Source organism: Astatotilapia calliptera, chromosome 2 (genome assembly GCF_964374335.1).
Source record: "Astatotilapia calliptera chromosome 2, fAstCal68.1, whole genome shotgun sequence".
NCBI lineage: Eukaryota > Metazoa > Chordata > Actinopteri > Cichliformes > Cichlidae > Astatotilapia > Astatotilapia calliptera.
This window is the reverse complement of record NC_137423.1, coordinates 31,319,279-31,346,262: the sequence shown is the minus strand read 5'-3', so window position 1 is coordinate 31,346,262 and position 26,984 is coordinate 31,319,279. Positions and strand designations below refer to the sequence as shown.

Sequence of the window (26,984 nt, the reverse complement as noted above, 5' to 3'; positions counted from 1 at the left end):
ACATGATTGCACATTTTTGCACATATGCTCTGAGTTGGATATTGATGTGTGTGTGCTATTATCTCATTGAGTGTGCTCGACAACTGCGTGCATGTGTGTGTGCGCGTGCTGCTTAGCTCCAAAATGCTGTCATATCACTTTTAATGTGCCATAGGGGACACGGCGAATATTTAATACAAAATATAATGCATAATAATTTTTATGAAAAAGGCTCTCTGAGGTGGGGACGCCACTCTCCCCCCCTAAACGCTGTAATCAATCCCCAAGCTGCATACAATTAACACCTCCATCACTTTCATCTGCAGTGAGGAAGGGAACGAGACACAGAAGGGGAGAGTCAATAGAGTTGTTTGCATTCAGTTCACATAAACCACTGGGGCACTGATGAAGTAAAGAAATAAGACCTGATTCCCTTCAACAAAAATGTCAATTTTATATTTATTTACAGATGAATACACTCATCTGCTAACTATCTGCTTCCAGGAATAGCAGGCCGGCTAGTGAAGGCTGAATGTGTCTGAGAACAGTAACACCCACAGGCAAGGTGACGCTGTCTGCAAAACATTTATGGCAAATGAAGCAGAAAATATTTCAGCCAAGCTTAAGAGTAAATGGATAAACAGCTTTTGTGTTAGTGCGTCTCTCAGTGTTAATGTCCTGTGCAACTTCACGTCAAGCTGCACAGAGCTTAAAGAGCCCTCGGAAATGTGTCATCTGTGTATCGACCCGGGGGGAAGAAGGTTAGATGGTGTTTTTCACGTTCTGACAGGCGACATAAAGTTTGTGTGTGGCGTATGGCGGTGAATTGTTTTGAGAGATGCACTGTGGGACAGAAAAACAGCAGCCATGGCCTTGAGGAGAGGCTGTTGTGATGGAGAGAGTCTAAAAGCAGCAAAGATTCACCAACATGGGCTCTTGTTGTTTTCAAACAGTACAACGCGGTTACAGCTGTTTTTAGGCTAAAATATACATTGTTTTTGTTACACATACATGTTTAAGATCATCAAATACATTTTAATATTAGGCAAAGATAACCAGAGTAAATAGAAAAAACTTCAAAATCATTATTTTGTTTTTTAGAGCCATTCAAAGGTGATGTTTTGATATTGATTGTAATGAGCTGGGGTGCTAGTAAGCACGATTACTGAGATTAACAGCACGGTTTAGATAACTTATCGTTCAATCAGATAAAAAAAGTATTTGGACAGTTGCCTCTGCACACCACTACAGAGGATTTTAACTCCCATAATCAAGATGGGATTTAATTGCAGACTTTCAGCTCTAACTCAAGGGGATTAACAAAAGTATTGCATTAATTATTTAGGAAGGCAGTCATTTTTATACATAGCTTTCCATTTTCAGAGGTTTAAAAGTAACTGGACATATGACTAAAAAAACAGTTTCACATCCAGGTGAGGCCATGAGTAATTACACAGATAAAGCTTCTGGAGTTGAGTTTAATTGTTGAATTGGCAGCTATTCACTGGAGCGCGCAATAGGAGCTCTTAAGACATGTCGATGCAATGAAGGAGGCCTTCGACGTGTTGAAAAACCAAAACAGTTTGGTAAATTCTTAAACAATAAATGTACTGGCTGGCTCAACAGCACTTGTGGAAAAACCATGGGGGAAAAAAGATAGGTTCAAGGTTCTTTATTTGTCACATGCATAGTTATACAAGTATAACACACAGTGAAATGTAGCCTGACACGCTCCTTGACATGTGCAAAAAAATTGGGGGGGGGGGGGGGGGGTGTAGAGGAAGAACATTATATATATATATATATATATATATATATATATATATATATATATATATATATAGTATATACATTGGGTGAATGTGCAGTAGTAGCAGCAAGCAGGTGAATTCTGTACATTAATATGAATAGACATCTGACTGTTTTACAGGATAGACAATATAAACATATTTAAAATTAAAGGAATTGAAATGTACATTGTGCCTTGGTTTAGTGTCTGGAAGAGTCCTGTCTCAGTCAATTATAGATGATGTGAGAGGATGACAGGAATAAGAAAATGTAGTCAATTCAAGAACACTCTTGAGGAGGTAGGCGCATGATTGCCAAGGTCTGCTACGAAGAGATCAGTTCATGAATGGAAATATGGGGAGTTTACAAGCAGGTGAAAACCATCCATTGCAAAAACAGAAAGGCCAGATTAGAGTACCATCAAAAAGATCCTGCATAGTTTTTAAAGAATTTTTGGACTGCTGAAACTGAGATTGAACCTAAATGATGGGAAGTGATGAGTGTTTAGTAGGAACTGCTCACTGCTTTTACATACATAAGCAATGCCCATCTAAAATACCACATAGTATATATATATCTATATATAATAGTATTAGACAGTCAATAAGACTATCCTACCATGCTTTTTGAATGCTCAAGTCAACTGAGAGAAGCTGTTGATAATTCTTGTTGTGTTTACCGCTACAATCGACCCCTTTCTCACACACATGTGATCGATTTATAGACTAAGATTGATTATGGTGACTTAAAGACTTTCAGAGATCCTGCTTTGTGTGGCCAGCAGCCTAAATCAGCAGATACTTATGCTGCATTTTTATTTGAACACAGAGCACACCAGCAAATATTAGCTAGCATGATTTTTTTTAAATGAACAATAATAAAATCAAAGTCATGAATTTTCTCCAGTTAACAGGAAAAATGATAAATCCTTCTATTTTTTTTTATATTTGTGAAGTTATAAACACAATTTCTTTCACTCCTGGTGTGCTGGTTTTGTAGCAGACATTTTAAAAAGGGAAATCTTAAAGCCTGAACAAACACAACTGCATGTCTTAATAGGGGTTATTTGTGTTTTTATGATTTTGGTGAAATGATCCTTTACATGATGATTATGCGGTATGATATAGTCATAGCAACCAAATTACTCCACTGGGCCTTTTATACACTTTGCTTTGTGGTCTGTGTTGGTGCAACTAACACATGCTTGGCTTTGTTAAAGGAAAACCAACATGCGATTGTCTCTTTGCTGCAGAAATAGTCTGCTCTCCGTGGCGCTACACGTCTTTCCCGTGTCTGGCAGGATCGTTGAGCTCGTCTCCTTTGCTTCTCACTTCAGTAAATCAATCTGTTTGTCCTGATGACTCAGATGTCACTAAGCCTGTTAGGAGCCAGTCTTCAATCTTGCTTCCTAATACTGCATCTAACTGTTCTGTCTGTAGCTCTCCTTCTTTTCCTCCTCACCTACACCCCTTCGGCCCTCCCTCCTAGAATTACTCCCATCTGGTCTTCAGAATATCTGCTCCTGTTTGTCTTGCTGTCTTCTTGCCACTTCCTATACTCTTTCCTTCCCTCTGCATTTCCCTCTCTCTCTGCCCTAATCTCTTCTCCTCTGTGCGGTTATCACTATGACAGATTCCATTCAGCCTTCATCTAATAAGACCGGACAGCAGCTAACCAGCCAATTTATTATTCACTGCCTGTTCACCACTTTCTGTGCTTGTCAACACCGTCTGTATGCTGTCAAACGCTTTCTACCTTTCAACTCCACAGTCTAACCCCATGTACTTTTCCTTTGCCTCCATTCATTCACCCAGGCTGCCGTCTCAATCCCATAAAAGGTCTGTTGTGTAATGGTTAATAAATGATGAGAGAAGGGTTGGCTGGCACTCAGAACGATCCAATGAAGGCTGGACAGGACTGAGTAGCAGCACACACGATGTCAAGCTAATGTCTTGGAAGGGTTTGGCACTCGGCCTAATGTGATGAACCTGTTGCCGTTACTGTTACTGGACTGCAACTAAACAGTCTAGAGTGCTATTTTAGTTTCACTGTATTAAAATGACTAGAAAGCTAATGGCTCAGTTAATCCGTGTTTGTTATTGTTTAAAGTATTTAAACAAAGGTGATGATTTACAGTAGCTCCATTTCTTAAAGAAATCCTTTAATGATCAGGTCAGCTGATCATTAAAGGATGATTGCATGAATTATTCATGTCATCTTTTAATAAGCTTATGCATTGTCACAACACTTTTTTTTTTGCCAAGCTCTCGTATGGATGGTCAGAGAATCATCAAAGTCCAGCACATCCCAAAGATGCTCAGTGGGGTTGAGATCTGGACTCTGCGGTGGTGAACCCATGTGTGAAAATGATGTCTCATGCTCTGTGAACCACTCTTTGATTATTTGATTGCTATGAAATCTGGCACTGTCATCTTGGAATATGCTTGCACCATCAGGGATGAAAAAAAATTCCACTCATGGAAAAAACTGACCATTCAGTTTATCCAGAAACTACACCTCCAGTCCAGGGGAACGTTCTTACCCATTTCCCTTAGCTGAATTTTTTCTTGGCCTTGCAGTGATTTTTACCCGAGTTAATTTACATGAATGACAGCAGCATCATTACCTTAAGACAGACAGCTTTGTGTAACCAGTTTAATCATAGTGATAATTGTTCCCTACCTGAACAGACTAATTATTCCTTTTTCACATGACTACAAATCGGTCCCCAAGAATAACACAATGTTAACCCAGTCTGTGTGCCTCCCTAAACAAGAAATATTTTGTGCTTAACATAACCAGACTTTAATTCTACCTATGTAAAATCAGAGAGCTGTTTTTGTAGTTTCTGGAGGCAGTCATATATAATTGATGGATCTGAAACTCTTTTCTCATTCTCCAAAACAAACATTGTATTTTTTTTTTGTTTCATTTTCCACGATGCTACTGTCGTATTGAGAAATGGTAGATGTACAATTGTCATCGCATTGCCTCAGGAATAACTGTCAAGTGGTTACAATAACTGTGACAGCGACCACTCTGACTGTGAAAGTAAATGTCATTATTTTTCTGCCACCATTTAACGTGCTGACGCCTGGTTGATGACTTTAACCCCTGTCCAATCGATGTCATGACCTCTTTTGGGCAGCTGTTCACAATCGGCTGATGCTGTCTGAGCCCAGTATTTCTTCACTTTCTTCATTTAAAGTGCTGCACGATGGTGACATGACTGCAAAATGACATAGGTCCTTAGCAACCTTGCTTTTACATAGGAATATCAACAAAACACAGCCACTTAGTTACTTGAGATGAGTAGTTGAACAATCTTATTGAGTCAAGTCCCTACAAAGTCACATCACATCAAATCAGGCTTCAGTTATATGCAGACCTTTGCTAATCTGTGTGAGAGTGCTCATAGTGGTCCAAGTTGGACCACAATTGCTTGGAGACAGGTTGGCTTTCACCAGGCGACCTCTACCGTCACCTTGCAATTGCCAGTTGTTACCCACGAATTGAGACTGCTGCATGCTAAGTTTTTGACTGCCAAGTTTAGTCACCTCAACTACTTCCAATCAATCTCCAAATGCAAAAAAACTCAATGCAATCACTGGGAAACCACTAATTTTTCCTGGCTGCATGGAGATGTCTGTCCTAGTTTTACTCCAGTGTGACTGAATGAAGGCAACACTTAGTGTTGGTGTTCTGAGGTTTAAAAATCAAACCTCCACACTCAAAACAACCTGAAAATAAACACAAGATTTGCCCAGACCCTCTGACACTTATGCACTTTCATTGGAGCTTTCCAAACTGATTTCAAAGGACAATGTAGAAAAAAATATACTATTTTATAATAGCACTGAAAATATTGCTGGGTACAGATGGCTTATAGTTGCTGCTGGTTGCTACAAAAAGGAAGCCAGCGGCAGGCAAGTCCAGCAGTTTGATGATCCATCTCCCATCTGTGGACTGTTCCGAAACAGTGCAATATTGTCTTTGTTTCCAACAGACAGGAGTCATAACTCTTTAAGTTCTAACTGAGCTGAGTTGAACATGTACATGGAGGCGTTTGCGTCATTGGAGAAGTGATTGATGCTGCAGCTTTTCCTGTGCAGATGTTCTCACTGTTTCTGGGTTTTGGAATTCAAAGATTTTTGAGAAACTTTTGTTCAGGCTTTTTTTTCCAGAGGACAAACCATTCTCACTGCTATAGAATAGAATAGAATAGAATACAATAGAATAGAATAGTCCTTTATTTTGATTATACATGTCTTGTGGGTGTTCCACACTAACTGTTCTGGAATAAAATACGAAAAGTAAGACAGCAGGAATAAATAACAAACAGGAGAACTATATACAATCAAAATAAATATATATAAAAACAAGTAAAAGGCACACAACAGAGAGCACGACAAGATCCACTGAGTAACTGCTTTGGAGGTCTTTACAGACTAAAAAGTATCATCTTCTTTAGGCTTGAGGGGCTTTTGCCCAAGGTTTTTCAGCTATTTTCAAGGTTAAGAATTGACTTTCTATTCTATTCTGTAATTGCAGCTTGTTTTCTTCAGCCTGTGTTGTTTGAAAACTTGGTATTTGGAAAATGTCAGCTTTGCAGAGACTGATCAAAACAACACGTTTTTCAGCGTTCCCCCTGTGAGCTTTTTCAGTTTATCCACTGGGTTTTCAAAGTGTTTGATCAACCGAAGGCTTTTCTCTCTATTGATGGATGTGTATGTAACCCCTTCACTGAAGTTAAACATCATCACTACACCAAATCACGCTCCCTTATCTCGCCTATTCAGCCGGGCTTTCAGAATTTAATCAGCATGTCTTTGTGTCATTGCTGTAGTGTGTACTCAAAGACCTGCTTCTCTGTGTTGATTTATTGCCGCTCTTACTTGCTGTAAGCACTGAGTGTTTGTCAGCGTTTGTGCGTATGCGTGCACGCATGTGCAAAATGTTTTTTCCTCTTTAGTGTTTGATTTTGATAAGAGAATCACGTATGATCTCCTCCTTTCTGCAGAGATAGAAAAGGGATAGGGGAGGTGTGAGCTCTTGCATACCCAAAAAATGTCTCTCACCATTGAACGCACTCACTCACGCACACACATACTCCTGCCCTGCAGTGCTCATTTTTCTCACTTTCTTTGTCTATCCACCTTTCACTACCCTGTTCTTAATTTTCTTTTTCTCAGTCTCTTGCACTGCCTTCTTCCCTCTCTTATTTTACTCTGCATTGATCCTGAGCATACAGGCTACTGCAGCTAGCCTTTAATGAATGCCATGCCCTAATGACTTTATCATTGGCCTTGATGGCCTCAGCTCAACCACAGCGATGGCTCAGCTGTAAATTGTTTTCTTAACTAAAGCCATGTGAGGAATTTCAATAAGGGCTGCCATCAGTGGCATCAGCGCAGCCTGCCAATCTGAACAACCGGTGTAACACAGAGGGCACCAAGGGGTTAAGCGTGACTGATGGGAGTAAGGAGTGCATGTATGAGTTGAACTGTGTTGCAGACTGGCATCGCTCTCCTGGGTGTATTGTTGTAGATGGTGTGTGGCCTCTGTGTGTGCGTGTGTGTGTGTAGTTGATGAGTTCATCAGGAGACTTGAGCACAAAAACATGTCTGATACAGCATGTCGATGCAGTCGCTGACAAATGCGAGGCAGCGTTTCTGAGGACGTAGCTGTGCCACACGTAGAGGGTTTTGTCCATGACCCACCCGCGAGCAGAATAATTACACGCACACAATCGCATACACACACACACACACACACCACCTGCCACACTTGTGCATGTAGAGATAAAGCAGCGAATGCACTCTCCACACTCAGACTGTTTGCCTGCTGAATAGCAAAGGGGGGCACGGATCAGTCTATTCCTCCCTTATCTCCCCTCACCTCTTGCACTCCTCATCTCACTCCATCTCTTTCTTTCACGGTCTTCCCCTCCCACCCTCTCGCCTCCTCACTTTGCCTCCCCTGCCGTTTGTGAATCCTCCTGATTTGTCTCTGTCTCCTCTTCCTCTTCTCCTCACCCTCTCCTCTTTCTTCTCCTAATTTCCTCATCTCTTCTTCCTCCTCTCGCTTGCCCTCTCTTGAGTTTTGTCCTCCTCTCTTGCCCCATCTCTCCCGTCTCTGTCTCTGCCTTTTCCTGTGCAACAGTGTGCAATTCCCCATTCCCCACCAGACAGACAAAGACACGGAGCGACTCAGACGAATGGGAGAGAAAACGGGAGCAGGGAGAAGCAGAGACATAGAGGCAGATACATGAAGAGGCACAGAGGAATTGATGGGATGACAGTCTGGTGACTGGGGACTGGTGGACAAAGAGATAGAAGGGATGTAAAATAGACAGCTTCAGTGGCAGGGTAGACAAAGGCAGCCTGAGAGTGGATGTGTGCCGCTTATTTCATTTACACACGCATACATAGAAACACACACACACGCATACTCTCTCTCTGTCTCTCCCACTCTCTCTCCTCTCACTCACACTCTCTCTCTCACACACACCCTCGAGCAGAAGCGGCAGAGCTGTGTGGGTGTGAGGCAGCATGAGAAGTGATATCTGTACTTCTACACATACAGCTGGCTGATGGACTAACTTAATCACAAATTTACGCTCACCTACTGTACGCATACTTACTAGCACACCTTGATCATAGGCAGGCAGACCAGCGCGCGCTCATAAACACACTCACTTACGCCAGCACGCACAATCTTCCAGCAGCCAGAAGTCAACATGGGTCTTGTGATGGGAACCTTTTCCATGCAATCCAAGCAAGTGTCCTACCACAAAGGTAAGAATTTGTATTTGAAATGCACACACTGAACACGTTTGAATCCTGAATGTGAGGATTTGCATGTTACTGTGAGCAGCATCCATCATGTTGCGTCATTGTGCTTTAGTGATGGAGTCATATATGTTTGCTCAGAGTGGTGAATATGGCACAAGAAGTGCATTATGGTATTAAGATGAATGTGCTGTAAGCTGCAATAAGAAGTTGTATAAAAAAGAGAAATTGTTATTCACTGTTGCTTTAGAGTGCTCCAGGCCACCTGTCCTCTGTTTGAACTGTGGATTTAACAATATACATGTGTCCGTGTGTGTGCATGTGTGCGCGCAACTGTGCCATTGGGCATGTCTATAATAGGTGATGGTATTTACCCCTGTCTGCTTTCCAAACCAGCCCACTCTCTTTCCTGCCACGCTACTGTTTGACAGGTGCTGACACTTGACACATGCATGCTGTACCCAGTATGTATGTGTATTCTTTGTCCACAGAAAATATTTATGCACCTAATTGACTGCTGAAAATGTAGGCGTGTGTGAAGAATCGTGCATTTTGTGTGTGTGGTGGCTGTGGTATTGTGCCGTAAATCAAAGCGTTGTAATCCATCAGCTTTTGGCCGTGGTCTGTCCTGCATCTGTTGACCTTAAACCTTGATGGCTATCGCTGACAGACACAGCGCTGCATCTCAAATACACACAGCAGAGGTTGGAAAATCGGGAGCCAAATCACATCTCGACGAGGAAAACAGAGGGATAAAATTCAGAAATCTCTAATTGGATCATTAACTGGAGTGAGATCATGCAAAACTGTCTGCATGTTGCATATGCTGTGACAAAAGAAAGAAAAAAAACACCGGAGGTGATGTAAATGATGTAAATTATATGCTGTGAATGTCCCTCAGGAAAATGCCTTCCAGCTCTATATTCTCAGTGTTTTCCCTGTCCAACAGTGCAGTCAGACAAAGAAGAGCTGAGAAAAGTCCTTAGAGACCCCATAAATGGGCTCCTGAAATACAAACATATATAGCATGCTGCGTGGGTTGTTTATTTCAGTGCCTGACCTGCACCTCATTTTCCTGCGTGGAAACAGCTCTCAGTCGATATGTGCTAAAGAGATACTCAAGGCACATTTTTAGGTTGGTTGTTTTCTGCAGTCCACAGTATGAACATGCGTGTCAGATACTTTGTGTTCGTGGTAGCTACTTCCATTTCAAACGCAGCCCATTTACTCGTTAGGGAAGGCAACAATGCTTACAAAGCAACCAGGATGTAGGGTAACCTCTAAATAGCAGCCACTTTGAAGTTTCCACTGTTAGGGTGTGAGGCGGAAGTGATAGATGAGTAAAAGTGGGAGAGAAAAAATTGAGAAAAGTTGAGAGAGGAGGCGAGGTTGCTTCTCAGGGGGCTGCAATGTGTGTGTCACTGAACGTGTGTGTTTCGCCATCTGCTGCAGTGATAAAAAAAAAAGTGCCCTAATGAAAGCAGGCCAGGATTCATTTTGCATGGAAGGTTGACCCACCCTTGATCACAACTCAACATGAGGCAATGGCCAGCTGAGAAGGACTTAAAGTTAACTAGCTGAGGATTCAAACTTTAGATGAAAATTATAGATGTGGATTTAAGGAAGCTGTTAAATTGACAGGACAAAATCAGAAACAATACTTTTCAGCAACTCACTTCTCTTAGTATTAACCGTTGCCATTGCTGACTGAGGGGAATAATGTTATGAACTAGTAATTTTATCTTTATTTTGTATTATTTTGGAGGACCAGGAAGACTGTATTAGCCCCTTGAACCATAGACTAAAAAGCTGCAAAGTCTGCCCCACTGACTGGGAACAGAACCTCGATCTTACATCTGTATCTTGAGCTCTCAAACGCCAAAAACAAGCCAAAGATAAAGATGCAGTTATGTTAAAAAGAAAGGACACCATCTTTCAGTTTTAAGGTTTTCATATCAGGAAAATCTGACCCTTATCTGGTCTTATTATATGTTTAACAACAACAAAGTCAAAACTCAGCTGTTCGGCAATGCCAACCAAATGTTCTTGATTAACTGATCATTACCAAGTTTGATCACATCTATAAAAGCAGTGCACAGGTCTGGTGCATTCAGGTGTGTGTTAACACAATACCAAGAAGGAAAGATATCAGCAATAATCTGAGAGAAGCAATTGCTGCTGCCCATCAATCTGGGAAAGGTTATAAGGCCATTTCCAAACAAAGTTAAAGTCCATCTTTCTACAATGAGGAAAGACTACTTACAAGTGGAAAACATTTAAGACAGACGCCAGTAGGGATGGGAATTAAGAACTGGTTCCCAGTAGTCTAGTTCTATTGGAATTGTTAGTCTGCCTTCCTATCAATCTCACTTATCAGTTCTTGCACTACAAGATTTCAGTTTGTGTGTGGAGGAGGAAAACAGTGACACAGTCTACAGCGTGGATATGGACATTACTATTATTTTATTTTATTTAGTATTTTTTTGCCCATAAAAACAAGTGTAATGGTAAAGTGCTAACTGCATCAAGGACAGAAACAGCTTCATTATGCTGCTAACGCAACTTTGCTCTTTGCAAGCATCTGCACAGATAGCATGCTAATGCTAAGCTAGCCAAGAACCCAGAGTGAAAGCTGAGTGAATGCCGACCCCAGCCCAGCAGCCAGACCCTGAATTTCAACAGGTAACAAACTGATGAGCAGTCAGACTCCAGCCAGTTTCTAGCTTTCTTTAATAGAATCACTATGACGATCACTTAAAAGTCTCCTCGTGCTGGTTTTCATCTTTTCTTTGTGCTGTTAACTTTTTGTTCTACTGAGAGGCTTTGTGTAATATAAGATGAAGATTATATGTGTGTCCTCATTAGGACAGGGATTTGTGTTGGTGTGTAAGACATTAGCCAGAGCTTTATATTGTGAAACTGTAATTGTGAGACAATGCATTTCAGGTCATTTTACAGAATGACATGAAAGTAATGTAACGAGTAGTAGAAGGAGCAATTAAAAACTCGAATGCATTACTTTAAACAAAAGTGTCCTGTATAATAATTACTTATTTGACTAATGACCCTAAGACCGATCACAACAAAGAGGGGAAATACCTCCAACAGGCGCAAACATCTGACCAGATGGTGATGGTCATAGTGGTGACTCTCAAAGCGAAGCTGGTGAGAATCGATAAGGAATCGAATCAATAAGTGATATTGATAATGGAATCGTAATCGCTATATTCTTATCAATTTCCATCCGTAGGTGCTAGTCTTTCCAAACTAGACATCCCAGCAAATTCACCCCAAGGTCAGACTGTGCAATACCCAGAGAAATTGAAAGTGATAAATGCTAAAATTCATGATGGTACAATTGCAAAAAGTCTGAACAAGTATGCCTTCTTTAGAAGGGTTGCCAGGAGAAAGCCTCTTTGCTCTAATAAAAAAAAAACATACGTAGTAGTATGGCCTACATTTGCAAAGCTACTTCTGAGCAAACCAAAAGATTTCAGGAACAATATCCTTTGGACAGATACAACTGAAGTAGAAGAGTTTGGCCAAAATGCACAGTGCAATGTTTGTGAAAAAACAAACACCTCGTACCAGCTGTCAAGCACGGTGTTGGAGGGCTGATGATTTGGGCTTGTTTTGCAGCACCTTGCAGTCACTGAGTTGAAGTCCTTGTCAAGTGTAAGGCCGTTAGCTAAGGCTTGGCCCAAATTGGGTCATGTAACATGACTATTAGCAAATCTACAAAAGAATGGCTGAAAAAATTGAAAATGTTTGGCAGTCTCTCAAATGATGTGAGAGACTGTTGAAGTCGTACAAGAAACAATTGTTTAAAAAAAGTTATTGCTCCTAAAGGTTGTTAAACAAGCTCTGGTTCAGTCAACAGTGTACAGTCATAGGTGTACTCAGTTTTTCACACACACTGCTTTAACTTAATTTTTATTAAATAAATAATAGTATAGTAATATGTCACTTAGTTTTCATCTGAATTAAAAGAAATCTTATCCTAGTAGGTGTTTACATATAAGTAAAAATAAATAAATAGATAAAGATGTTTTTTACAGTGCAAACTCCACAAATGTTATCACATGGATTTTTGGTTTGTTAGGTCCATTTGAAATCAGGAGCCAAAGTTAACAAACACATCTCAGCAACTGTTTCATGTATTGATGCCTGACTTTGTGCATAGATTGATCACCGAGGTTGTTTAAAAATATGGTGTAATTAAAGCACTGCAACAAGAAAAGGCACTCTTATTTTTTTGCTTGATAGATTGACCTTCTAAAATTGCTTGCTAATGTATAGTGACGTCAAAGGGAGATCAGAAGAATGGTACAGCCTGGCCAACACTATACTATATTTAATCAAAATCTAATGACTGCTAGGTTTTTCCTTTATTCTTTAGCATGTCTATGCATAGCTTTACAATAAATGGCTGTGTGTATTTGCAAATGATCTCTGTGAGCCATAACTCTGGCTTCAGACTGTTTTAATTCGTCTGTTCCAGACTATGTTTTTCTACTCTTGCTTCTGTATGATGTCAGTGAGAGCAGATATCTTTAGTATGGTCATCACAGATGCACAGCTCTAACTAAGAGAAATGCCACCGACTTGCTGTTCAAACATCCTGTTTGGAAAGGCACATCCAATCAGAAGACCTTTGGCTTAAAAGAGGAGGTGCTTATTTTAGACAGAAGTGAACTGAGCCCCAAAATAAGATATCAAGAATTATTTTAAATTGTGAATCGTAGAAAGCTACACTAGTAAATTCCATTATTAAAAATATGGAGCTGAAACATAATGGACCCATTACTTTGGAGTTCAATGACCTTGTATACAGTAAACCATATGACCATATGTGGCAAAGTGGGTAAAAAACTATTATATTTATCTATGTCCCACCACACAGAAACTGAGGGCATGTCAATATGTCATAATGGCATCACTTCCTGTTTGGCAACCTTGATTTGTCGACACCAAGTGTGGCATATAGACGTGGGACTTATTGTTATCGGCACTCCCCATTACCCTTTTATCATAATTCATTTGCGATGGCGACTGCACCCTGCTTAACTTCTCGGCTCCCTCATCGCTGCTTGTAGCTAAATTTTTCTGCCACTTTTGATGGATCCAGTTCATGCCAGCAAGTGACAACGGATGTTAACTCCAGTGATCACATTTAGATAATGCTGTGGACAAAAACCCAGAAAACTCACATCATTTCCTACACATACTCACCATTACATTTTTAAAAATTCAGTATGACATTTGTAATATTAAATTAGTTTAGGACTCAAAGCACAAGAGACTCGAAACCCTTTGACTTGGAAAACCGGTTGCAAAACTGTGTTTATTTTCAGGAGGACACGGGTTACTAATGTTGGCATTTATCTTAGAGATGCGCAGTGAAAGCCCCATTCGATAATGTAGCCTATAATTAATTCATTGCTCTGCAGCAGTCATGTATCCACAAGAAGAACTGGTTAGATATTAATTGCAGGGTTGGTGGTTTGATCCCAAGCCCCTCCTGTTTGTTTTGAAGTACCCTTGAGAAAGAAATTAAGCTTGCTTGCTCCCCATTGCCAGGACTGTGTTGTGCATGGGGAATGAAAGTCCCTCTGTAAAGCACTTTGGTTTTAAAAAGCTAGATAAATGCAGTCCATTTACAGTCCTATCCAGCACATATTGTGGTGATGAATTGACTGGAATGAATTAAAACGAGTTGCTAAACTACACAACTATAGTGGGTGCTTTTGCTTTCAGTGTGGGTTTCTAAATGAAGTCAAACTAATGCTGTGGCCTACATAAAGTCATAGCTGTTCCACAAGGGAAGCTTGAAGGCTGAGTTATTAGCCATTGCCCTCACTGGCTCATATAGCCATAGGCTGGGATTAAGGCATTTATCAGTATGTGTCTTTTTTCACCTGGGGAAAAAAAGACATTTATCCATTGCTTGTACACAAACTACTCTTTTCCTATGAAATATTTCCCAGCGGTTATAAACTACAAAAGCTGCACCTTTGCAAACAGATTCATCTCCCGTTCCTGTTTGCTCCATTTGTTTCTGCCTTTGCTTTCAGTTCTCTATGCCCGCTCACTTTGTCAAGTGAATTTTCTTTCTCTTCCTGTCTCTCTCTTTGTCTTGCACACTTTCACCTCATTTCACCTTCTCATTTTGTCTTTCATGTGTTGGTCCCTTCAAGTCTTCCCTTTGTATTCGCAACACAGTTCCCTTCTTGATCTATGGCTTTTCGTCCAGCTTTGCTGTTTATCTCTTGGTTCCTTCCTCTTTCGCTCTCTCGAACCCTCGCATCTCTTTGTGTTCTGAGTTTTGCACAGTACAGCCTTGTCCTACTCTAAGATCACTCCAGCTGTTTGAAGTTTTGCTAATCATGTTGGCTTTTAGTTTCGGGGCGGTAGAATACATGCAAATATAATGCGTTTGTGCATGTGGGTCTTCTGGAGAACAAGTGCGTTTGGCTCAACGTTTCCATCTGCTGCAGGGCTAAAGGGTTGAGAAGAGAGGATCTCTGTATCTTTAATGGGCTTTATAGTTTCCACCTCTCTCTCTCATCCCCAGACATCAAAAGAAGTAGACCAAAAGGGCCAATTAGGACAGCAAAAGAGCTTTATTAGGCACATGGCATCACGAAAACAGCTTTCTGCTTAATCTCATGCCCAAAGCACATGTGTGTCTGTGTGTTGTTTATAGGCGCAATGATGCGATTGCGATACTGCCGTAGAACCTCAGCTCCCATATTTCTTTACATTCAAGTTTGTGCCGTGCAGATATTCGCAGCAAACATGCTTTCCACTTTTTAAAAAAAAATGTGACCGTAATTGAAGATTCTTTGTCGGTGTTCCAAATTAAACCCACATTCAGGCATTATATTATATAAGAAAAAATCAGCACACTGTATATATAAGGATAATTCATTTGCATAATATTTGCAGGCAAATGCTTTGCATAGTTCTTCAAAGATAAACAATATTTTCCATGCAATTTATCTCTGTAGACCGTTCAGCCTTGTGCTTGCCTCCAGGCCTTTGTAATACCGGCGCCAATGAGAGAAATGGAGATGATGAATATAGATAGCTACTTAGTCCTGACTATATGGTTCAGTCTGTATGCACAGATATGACAGCAGTGATGCACATCACTTGAGCTAAATTAATATGACAGCTGAAATGGCACTCGTATAATGAGAGTAGCAAATGTTGCCAATGTCGCATTTAATGCCAAAAGAACGTGAATTTATATTCAGATCAAAGTTGCTCTGGTTTCAGTGGATAACAGACATCACTTGGTAGCAATACAGGCACTTAATCTGTCCACTGAGCCTAGTTTGTAAAAAGTACAGAGCAAAGAGGCAACGCCTTGTGTTCCGTCTTTTTTGCAAATGAATCCAAAATTAGATTTAGCACATACGCTTTCAGACCAAGCGCTACAGAAAGTGTTTTTGTATTGGTGCAGATATTATGAAGTGCACTATGAAACTGTTTCAGGGTTAAAATAACATAAATACAAATCTCTTGTACATTTTAAGTGGAACAGCAGAGAATTGAGAAAAAACAGACTACAAACAGACCGCCTGTCACCAAGTGAACCCATGTCTCAGAGTTTGTTTTGCGACCCCTGAGAAATAAAGAGCTGCACTGCAGTGAGAAGCCAAGACTAAGATAAGATGAAAAGAATCAATTACCTATTAGATGAAATAAACTCTGCAAGGAAAAGAATATATGGTGGACATCGTTACAATCACTGACATTCTTATCCGTGCCTGTATCTACCGTTTCTGTCACGCTGCTCCTGTTTTTGCCTGAACATAACCAAACTGCAAGTAAAGTAAAATGAAATCCTTTCTGACAGGATGCCCTAACTGCAAGTACCTCAGAGTGACCTTATACTAATCGGGTTAGTGAGTCACAGCTGTCATGCATTTGATACATATTCTTCATATACTCAGGATGGCAAGAAATAAACACGAGCTACCATGTTTAAAATTGAGTACTTTCCCTATTAACTATCAATCACTTAATGGACCGTCATCTATTTTAATCAATGAAATGCTGTCAGCTTTAGCTGCACATCCAGACTGACCTCAAATCTTGTTTTTTTTCCCCACTGATGGTTAAAAAATCTCCTCTAACATCTCAATGTCAAATACGAATATCTTCCTATTCCTGCTTCCTTTGCCATGTTTACAAAGACCTCACATCCCAGGTCAGTCCAGTTAGCTGTAAGACTAACAACTTAGCTCAACTAAGCTACTTCCTCTGCTCACTTTTCTCTCTCTCTCTTCATTGAATCTTCTTTAAACATCTGCCACATTCACATTTTATCTTCTGCTTTGTCTCACTCTTTTGTGCTTTACTTCTCTTTAATGTCTATCCTTCCTCCTTGCTTTCCATTTGTTTGCATACCATCCTCCATCCCTCTTGTTTTTCTTGCTTTTACCCCTCTCCCTTGATAAAAACAGATCAATTGCAGAGCCTCCTTTAATTATCCCCTTTTTTTCCATTCTTTGATGGGCGCCTGTAAGAGACTCAGGATGCATTTGCTAATAAAGATACAGGGAAGCGTCTGTGTGAGAAGTCATTTCAACAGCGATAGATATTAGTATTGATTTTTCTCAATAGACATGTCCCCTGTTCAAAGCCGCGATGCCCCTGATGAGTAATTGCCAAAGCTTTGTTTGCCATGATTGATTCATAATCTATAACTCTTGGGATGAATCCTTCATGTGGAGAAGCAGGTGTTTTTATGGGGGGTTTTTCCCACTGCAAGTTAGCACTGAGGTGGGTCTGAATGTGCAGATTTGACTTTATTCGCTTGATTTTCTAAAGCTTCCAAAAGCATTTGAATCTTAATCAAAATCTTCAGAGTTTTATTTTCCCTCCCCTGGTTTTTTCCCTAATTTCTTTTGTTCCACCGTCCTCATCTCTGGAAATGTGATGTTTGCATGTCCCACTTGCTCTCCTCTGCCTTTTCTTTCTTGCAATACCACTCGCCCACTCTCCTGGCTCTTGTTACCCACTTCTTACTCTTTCATTCTCTCTCTGCATCGCACTCTAATCTCCCGCTGGAAGCTCTTCTGGTATGCTTCTTCCTCCTGATTTTTTTTCCTTCTTCATCCTTTATTGCCAAATATGCTTCCATCTGTAATTCTGCTGCTTTTTCCTTCCTCCTTACATGCATTTTTGAAAGAGTCACACACACACACACACACACACACACACACACACACACACACACATATATAGATATATATATATATATATATATATATATATATATATATATATATATATATATATATATATATATATATATATATATATATATACACACCTCTTCCTGCTCTTGCTGTTCTCTCCTCGCTTCTGTCTCATATCATCTTTCCTTTAAAGTCTGACAGGGGTCTTGTAAAACAGTCTGCAGCCATTCACTCACATGCCTGCAGGGAAACACCAGGCAGTTCTGTACCAATATTATACACACAAGCATAAAAACAATCACACACACTCCAACCTTTCACTCCTTTCTCTCTGCTCTACAGACAGACTTTGAAATGACTACTAGATGGAGAAACGTTTCTGTCAACGTGTGGAAACAGGCCTGTCAGAGACCGCGGGGAGATAGGGAGGGACGGAGATTTGAGATTGGAACAAGCTGGGAACACTGTTTGAAACGACAGAAACACTAGGCTGATACAAGCGCAGAGATTTATGGGGAGAGATGGCAAGATATAGGTGTACTGGCGAGGGCTGTGCGCCGGAAGACAAATTCATAGAAAAGGAGGTGTCGAGAGATGGATAGACATAGTTTAAGGCTAAAGAAGAAGTAGGCTGCAGTGAAGATAGAAGGGAATAACTCTGATAGCCTGTAAAATCCTATAGGCACAATTCAGGCAGTCAGTTATATAGCAGGGCAAGCAAAGCGGAAGAGCAGTTTGTGTGTGTGGCAGGAAATGATTATGCTCTACTGTGCTGACTGCATGTCATTTGGATGCCACTAGCATCCACAGAGACCTCATCCTATGATCAGACAGTCTTTCTGCCCATGCTTGATGCATGTGCAAAATGTATGTGTGTGTATATGTGTGCCTCTTTGTGTGAGTAACCATATGTGTGTTTCCATGTGTGTGTAGGCAGGGTGAAAGCATTACACCCCACTGCTGTCCATTCTGTCTTTCTAGCTGTTGTGAAGAAAAAAAAATGCATCAGCGCATTCATGAGCACATTTTTACAAAAGCAGATTGCAGTTTCCTTTGCTCACCAAACTAAATCTTTTCTGCTAAATCTGCCCATATGGCTTCCTAACAGTCTCGCTTTGTTCATTATTCACCATCGGCAGGCAAAAAAGTGCCCCGTTTTTGAAGCTGCTGCCACATTTGCGGAGGCATTACTACTACGGACTGCTGGCTTGATATAAAAGGACACTGTGACTATTTTCCAAATCGTTTACTAAAAAAACATTTGTGGAAACAACTGCATCTCTACTAAACAATATTTTTTCCCCCCCATGTAGTGAGAAAGGAAAAAAAGATTTTATCGACAAAGAAGACGAAGAAGAAAACCATAACCAGCTAATAGTGCAATTTTTACATGTCGTGCCCTAGTGGAAGCTTCATTCCTGTATTTCTTGCCATCAACAAGCACAGGGACGATTACGCGAGAGCTGTATGAGCTGTATGTAGGATTCGCAGCCTCTGCTCTCTACAGTCATTTGACAGGTATGATAACTGGATATTTTATTGATTGATGTCACCAGTTTAATATCCATTTTAATTATCATTATATAACGCGGTTGCATAACAAAACTTCTGTCTCACTTGCCAGATGGCCTGTAGGGTGAACAGGCTGGGATGGGGTGGGTGTGATGTTGCTAGTGAGGATGCTTTCTATAGCTGTTCTACAAAAAAGTTCTGCAAAAGACTTCCGAAGTTTCCTTAAGAAGCACATCTGTTTGTGAGGGATCTTTATCACAGCAAAGATGGGTGATAACAGTGACAGATTATTGATTCCTTGGGACATAAAACTGTTCACCTCCTCCTCTGCAGTTCCACATGAGCTGCTGATTGAGCTGGGACAAAAATTTACAGTTACTCTTTCTCATGATGCTTAATAACCATCCATTCAAGTATTTTCTGAACTGTTTGTCTAATTTGATTCAATCTGATTACACAGTGGAGTTAGACGCTATCCAACCTTACACTGGGCGCGAGGTGGATTACACTTTGACCAGTCTATCAACTGATATTGTGTAAAGATCCCTTATGTATGGTAAATTGTGTAGGCTGAAACAAAAGATACAGTGGGGCAAAAAAGTATTTAGTCAGCCACCGATTGTGCAAGTTCCCCCACTTAAAATGATGACAGAGGTCAGTAATTTGCACCAGAGGTACACTTCAACTGTGAGAGACAGAATGTGGAAAAAAAATCCATGAATCCACATGGTAGGATTTGTAAAGAATTTATTCGTAAATTAGGGTGGAAAATAAGTATTTGGTCACCTCAAACAAGGAAAATCTCTGGCTCTCACAGACCTGTAACGTCTTTTGTAAGAAGCTTTTCTGTCCCCCACTCGTTACCTGTATGAATGGCACCTGTTTGAACTCATCATCTGTATAAAAGACACCTGTCCACAGCCTCAAACAGTCAGACTCCAAACTCCGCCATGGCCAAGACCAAAGAGCTTTCGAAGGACACCAGGAAAAGTATTGTAGACCTGCACCAGACTGGGAAGAGTGAATCTACAATAGGCAAGCAGCTTGGTGTGAAAAAATCAACTGTGGGAGCAATCATCAGAAAATGGAAGACATACAAGACCACTGATAATCTCCCACGATCTGGGGCTCCACGCAAGATCTCATCCCGTGGGGTCAAAATGATCATGAGAACGGTGAGCAAAGATCCCAGAACCACACGGGGGGACCTGGTGAATGACCTGCAGAGAGCTGGGACCAAAGTAACAAAGGTCACCATCAGTAACACACTACAACGGCAGGGAATCAAATCCCGCAGTGCCAGACGTGTCCCGCTGCTGAAGCCAGTGCATGTCCAGGCCCGTCTGAAGTTTGCCAGAGAGCACATGGATGATACAGCAGAGGATTGGGAGAATGTCATGTGGTCAGATGAAACCAAAGTAGAACTTTTTGGTATAAACTCAACTCGTCGTGTTTGGAGGAAGAAGAATACTGAGTTGCATCCCAAGAACACCATACCTACTGTGAAGCATGGGGGTGGAAACATCATGCTATGGGGCTGTTTTTCTGCCAAGGGGACAGGACGACTGATCCGTGTTAAGGACAGAATGAATGGGGCCATGTATCGTGAGATTTTGAGCCAGAACCTCCTTCCATCAGTGAGAACTTTGAAGATGAAACGAGGCTGGGTCTTCCAACATGACAATGATCCAAAACACACCGCCCGGGCAACAAAGGAGTGGCTCCGTAAGAAGCATTTGAAAGTCCTGGAGTGGCCTAGCCAGTCTCCAGACCTCAACCCCATAGAAAATCTGTGACGGGAGTTGAAAGTCCGTGTTGCTCGGCGACAGCCCCAAAACATCACTGCTCTCGAGAAGATCTGCATGGAGGAATGGGCCAAAATACCAGCTACTGTGTGTGCAAACCTGGTAAAGACCTATAGTAAACGTTTGACCTCTGTTATTGCCAACAAAGGTTATGTTACAAAGTATTGAGTTGTATTTTTGTTATTGACCAAATACTTATTTTCCACCCTGATTTACGAATGAATTCTTTACAAATCCTACCATGTGAATTCATGGATTTTTTTTTTTTCACATTCTGTCTCTCACAGTTGAAGTGTACCTCTGGTGCAAATTACTGACCTCTGTCATCATTTTAGGTGGGGGAACTTGCACAATCGGTGGCTGACTAAATACTTTTTTGCCCCACTGTATGCACATTAAGGACACACTTTTAAGAGAAAAAAAAAATATTTTCACATTAATGAATGCAGTGCAGTCCAGCATAGCACCACCTGGCAGAAAGTTGTAGACTTCAGGTTTAAAGTAGCCATGGAGTGACTGTGGCATTTTGGATGGGACTTTGTCGGTAGATCCAAATGCAGGACTCGCAAGACAAGAAACTAAAAAAAACAGCTTTAATTCTGAAGCCTTTCAAACAAATTACAAAAACGAGGCACACTCTAAAAACTATTGTTTAAGCTCAACAAAAAAAATTAACGCAACAGTTTCCATTACTCTTTTTGAGTTATGATAACTTATGTTGAAATTAGATTGAACCAACAAACTATATTGAGTTACGGGAATTAAATTATCCTCCATAATCAAAGGTGATTTTAATTACCATTTACGTAATATTTGGTAGCTTAAAAACATATTTTTAAGTTGTTTACTCATAAAAATTATGTTCCTCCAATTACTTTTTCCACATTATTTGAAATGATTTTTAAGTGTTATGTAATCAATTACAGCAATTACAAAAACAATTTTTTAAAGTTCATTACTTAAAATATTAAGTTGCTGATTTTCATCATTATTATCATCATTTTAGCTTTCTCTTTTTTTATTGTAATAGCTTTTAAGAAAGGAATTCATTCAACATTTTTTTAATCAAATAACTTTTTTATTTTTTAACAGTAGGCATTTCAACACTTTGTATTTAAAAAGTGAAAATAAAACAGAAATTTAGATTTATACCATCACAGCCAAGTTATAGAATATGCCTTTATGTATTTAACACCACAGAAACAAATGTGTTCAATTGGTAAAAAAAATCTACTTAGAAAACATTTTGTTGCAGTAATACTTCCATGCAAGTGTTCAGTAAATGTTAACTTTCAATGCCTACCAAACTTTACAAGATCTTGCATCTTTCTATTACACAATGCAGCAAACACCTTTAAGATCAATTTTACACATACAGGATTCAAAACAGCTAACAATTTGAAACAGAGTCAACATCTTTAACATAATGATGGTTCCATCAAGGTCAAGGAACAGCTTCTGAACAACTTCAAAAGTATATTTCAGATCCTTGCATTAGCTCAGATTGAGAGCATATATTATGCCCATGAGCAAAACACAGCACCTTGGGAAATTCTGGCCCTCCATGATTTTTGTTTCCTCCACCACAATGGTTGCAGTCTTATGGTTAGATCCAGGGGTGTACCGGTCACTGATGATGGCAGTTTTCATCACCTGCCTTAAGTTCTTCGGTGTCCTTGTAAAGCAAATTTTAAAAAATAGGTTAGTGAATTATAGAATCTTAATGAATTCAGATGATCAATGGAACGAACACACACACACACACACACACACACACACACACACACACACACACACAATGCTGAATTACTTACACCAAACTTCATGAAAAGGTCCTCGTCCTTCTCTCCAAGGAAAGTGATAAGGCAGCAGATGGCTACTTCTCTGCTTGTTTCAATTGTCTTGTGCTATTTAAGAAAAAATAAAATATGAGTATAAAATACATGGGTGACTGACAACAAAGTGCATTTCAAAGCTACCCAAAGTCTAAATAGTTGTCCTACCTCAAGAAGCATGTCCTTGATCTGCCTGATTCTCACTCCCTTAGCTCCTCCCCTTGATAAAATGACATCCATCAGTTTTGGGGTGCAATTGTCAAGTGTAGCCATTCAAGGCTTACAGTGGTTATTCTCTTGAACTCCTCCTTTATCTGTAGAACACACAAATAGAAGAATTAAACCTTGCAGACTATTAGCTACACTGCATTAATGAATGCTCTAATACATTATTTAAAGAGGATAGAAGTGATCTAAGGCTACCCCAAGTTTTGAGGGAAGAAAAACAATCTTGGTGAAGACGAGGGAGACTTCCCCACCATAACCGTGGTGTAATCTCTAATGTTTTAGCAACCCTGTTTTTGCAGAGGTTTCGAATTTACACATTGTTCACTCCCAGCCCATTTTGTAAAAAATGTATAGGTCATGCAAGTTTTATAAAGACATAAAATAGGTGAGCCAGATGGAAAAAAGAAGCCTCTAGGTTATCCCTCTGACAAAACTATTCACAGTTTAAAGGTTTCTAATTTTGGTAAAAAGAAAAACAAAATTAGCCTAAGATCGAAATTAGATTGCACTGTGTAGCAAAACTTTAACCACGCTTTTCCTAGCCACAGTTGCACTCTCTAGCTGAAGCTGAAGACTCAAATGAAACTTTATAAGTCTTATCCTCTGCTGTGCTAAAGTTTAGAATGGCTAGCATTAGCTACATGTGGTAGTGCAAAGTATTTCCTTATCTGTATGAGCATCACATCATACACAAATCCACTACAGGTGACTAGCACAAATGCTTTGCTTTGGTAGAACTGTTATTTGTAAATCAAATGTTACTTACCTTGAAATGTCTTTTACAAAAGCTTGCACCATGCAACCCAACATGTGTGAATTTGCCCGGGCTAGTTAAGTCGGTAGGGGAGGGAATTTGAAATCAGAAGAAAAAAAATAAGTTATCTATTCAATTTCTTTAAGTAATTACAACTTGAATTTTATTTTGAACCCACTAACATTGGGATTTAATTTCAAATTACATATAAAATTAATTTAATGTAATTACCAACATTATTAATTCAACACAACCCAAAAAATAAAGTTTGCAACTTAGAAGGTCTATCTTAATCAATAAATTAGAATTTTTATGTTGCAGCTATGGATTTAATCAAGTGGTGGTAAAAGGCCTGATGAATTACTTTTTAGAGTGCAGGGCTCGCGCCAGGAAAGCAAATCCTCTGAGTCACAGGGAAGCACAGACCAAGGGAGCACACAGCATGATGGAGGATACAACAAAGAACACAAACAAACTGAGGGTTCAAATACGCAAGAGGAGATGAGGTTAGAGTGGAGACACCTGAGGAGAAACATACAGCTGAACTAAATCTGATGAGGAGACACTGGGAGGTAAAACTTAACACGAGACACAGAAAACACAGGGAATGTAAAATAAACTAAAACAAGAATAGAATCCAAAAAAACTCTAACCACTCGCCTGAGAAAGTAAAAAAAGAAACACCAACAAACTATACCACGAAACGCCAAGATACCACAAACTAAGAGTCAAACATCAAAGAACTAAAGTGAAACTTCTAAACTTAAAATGCTGGGTCACAGACCGAGGACCATAAAAAAGTGTAAATAAGATTTCACTTTAAAACTGTACATAATTATATTTACTCTTTGGAATTTTACTTTTAACTGAGTATTTTCATAAAGTGGCGTTTCTGCTTACAGTCTTCAGTCTTTCATGTGCAGCACATTTGGTTTGTCATCTGTGACTGTCTTCCTGTTCTTCTCACACTTCCCTCACTTAGAGTGGTCTACTTTGTTTGTATCGATTAGTCTGTAATTAAAATGTGATTTCATCTTTGTGTGTGCAGCTCTTAAAGGGAATAGCACACACTCCTGCAATATTATCTGACACTCGTCTTGATCCCTCTATTAGAGCCATATTAAATATCTCACTCTTCTCATCCTTTGCCTCCTCTCACTTTAATCCCTCTCTTTTCTCACATCCATGACTTTCAGCTGTTTCTCCTGACCCGTGAAGCCAATCTGCCACCACACACACGCTCCCTCACTCATTCACTCACTTTCCATTCCTTTATCCATCCTGCTCGTGGGTAAGGATGGATTAACAAGAGCGATGGATGAAGTCAGCGGAGGTGCTGATGGACTAAAGGGGCCTTTTCGTGAACAAATCGCAATGCTGAGGAAGCAAAGCTCAGGGCTCTTCGTAATTCCCGTCACATTCACGTGTTTCCCCTTCGCTCCATGATTCATATTTACCTCTCCAGTCAGTGTTTGAGCAAGTATCTATTTGCATATTTGTTCTCCTTTAGAAGGAAACAGATGCGTTTACGTGTGCGGATGTAACAGGGCATGTTTGTTGTTTTGTTCAGAGCGATTCATGCGGCGTTATCATCGACAAGTCAATGGGTATACTAATATTAATTTATAATTTTGTGAATCAACATCCTGGCGATTTCATACTGAATCACTGATGCTCCTCTCGGGCTCTTGCCTCGCTGTGAGGGTGGGAGGGTGATAGATGGAGAGAGAGGGAGGGAGAGAAATGGAAAGAGGGAGGGCAACTACAGCCCCTAATGAAAAACAAGGAGCAGGGAGGGAGGGGAGGGAGGGAGTGAAGGAGTTTGGGGAGAAAGGGGGCGAGAGTGAGAGAGAGAAAGAGAGGAGGAGCGCCACAAGATGAAGTGTGAAAGGATGAAAGAGGGGATGATGGAAGGAGGGTTTCTGCCTAGAGCAGCCATTGAGAGAGGAGGTGGAGAGAGAGGAGGAGAGGATGAGAGGAGGAAAGAGGGCGAGGGAGTGCGTGCGTGTGCGTTCTAGCTGCTGAAACACGTGACGAAGAGACACAGACTTCAACACACAGACGCACTTGTTTCCACAACGACGGCGGCAAACATGGGGGCTGTGGTGGGCACGTTGACCATGCAGACCAAGCAGAGGAGGCCATCCAGGGGTGAGGGAATACACACACAAACATGAACGCACGCATAGACATACTCACACACACAAAACACACAAACATAATGTGGGGGTTTTTTCTCTCTTTTTCTAATCGGCACATGGATGCACGCATACGGGCGGTGAAACTTTTGACAGTGTGTTGTCGTTGTGGCTTTCACACACACGCTCACTCCGGCACAATGTATACAGCGCAGGTACGAAAAGCTGCAGAGCGAAGATTAATAACTGCCGGTATTTCAGTTGAGATGCAGTGAAAGAAGGGGAGCAGATGGTTTGTCGAGAGAGAGAAAGGAAGAAATGTAGAGACCAACAGGTGTTCCCAGTGGAAACAAAAAAGTGAATCTGTTTATTCTACAACAAACTTTCAGCCAGGCAGTGTCTGTGCACCCAGGTGATTGTTGTTGAGCTTATCTTTTTTTGACACAGCAAACCGAGGGAGGAATCTAAGAGCTGGCTCTTTTTTTTTTCTTTCTCTTTTTTTTGGTCTGTGCGTGCGCACGCGTGCTGCTCTGTCTGTCTGTCTGGCTGCATGCTCAGACGCGAGCCTCGACACTGGTAAACACACACATGTCGAAGGTATTTGTCACTCTGCTCACACACTGCTTTTCTGTCTTGCTGTTACCTTGGAAGCACCGTAACCATGGCAACAAAAGATGTGGGGTTTGGGGTGGGTGGGGTGGGGTTTGGGTTTTTTTTTGATGAGATTGGGGTTTTCCTAAGTAAGTCAAGGCCACGTGAAAGAGACTCAGATAGTGAGAGATGCAAATTTGCAGATGAAGCGAGAAGCGGGATGTATGAAAACCTGTTGCCTGTAAGAAATGTTTTACTCCCTCGTTACTCATTCTAAAAAAGAAATCCTGTAAACCTCTTTTATGTAAGTCTTACAAATCTAATGTGGCTACTACAATGAATGGGCACAGT

General features: G+C 40.5%; 1 protein-coding gene and 1 long non-coding RNA gene across 5 annotated transcripts in view; one reads left to right on the top strand and one right to left on the bottom strand.

Moving 5' to 3' along the window:
• Window positions 1-26,984, top strand: part of kcnip1a (Kv channel interacting protein 1 a) — a 49,682-nt gene that overhangs the window by 6,671 nt on the left and 16,027 nt on the right. Inside the window, exon 1 of one of the 4 annotated variants that reach the window (XM_026194571.2) lies at window positions 7,772-8,564. The exons of 2 other annotated variants lie outside the window; for them this stretch is intronic. In XM_026194571.2, coding sequence (XP_026050356.1) covers window positions 8,507-8,564 — 58 coding nt within the window. In that variant the 5' untranslated portion in view covers window positions 7,772-8,506. Of the gene's footprint in view, window positions 1-7,771; window positions 8,565-25,296; window positions 26,056-26,984 lie in introns of those variants that run through there. One more of the 4 variants, XM_026194579.2, reaches the window with a different exon arrangement.
• LOC113018423 (uncharacterized) lies at window positions 22,144-24,266 on the bottom strand. Its single transcript, XR_003271791.2, has 4 exons — window positions 23,917-24,266; window positions 23,091-23,236; window positions 22,902-22,994; window positions 22,144-22,762 (listed from the first exon to the last, which is right to left on the bottom strand). It is a non-coding gene; the product is annotated as an uncharacterized LOC113018423 (long non-coding RNA).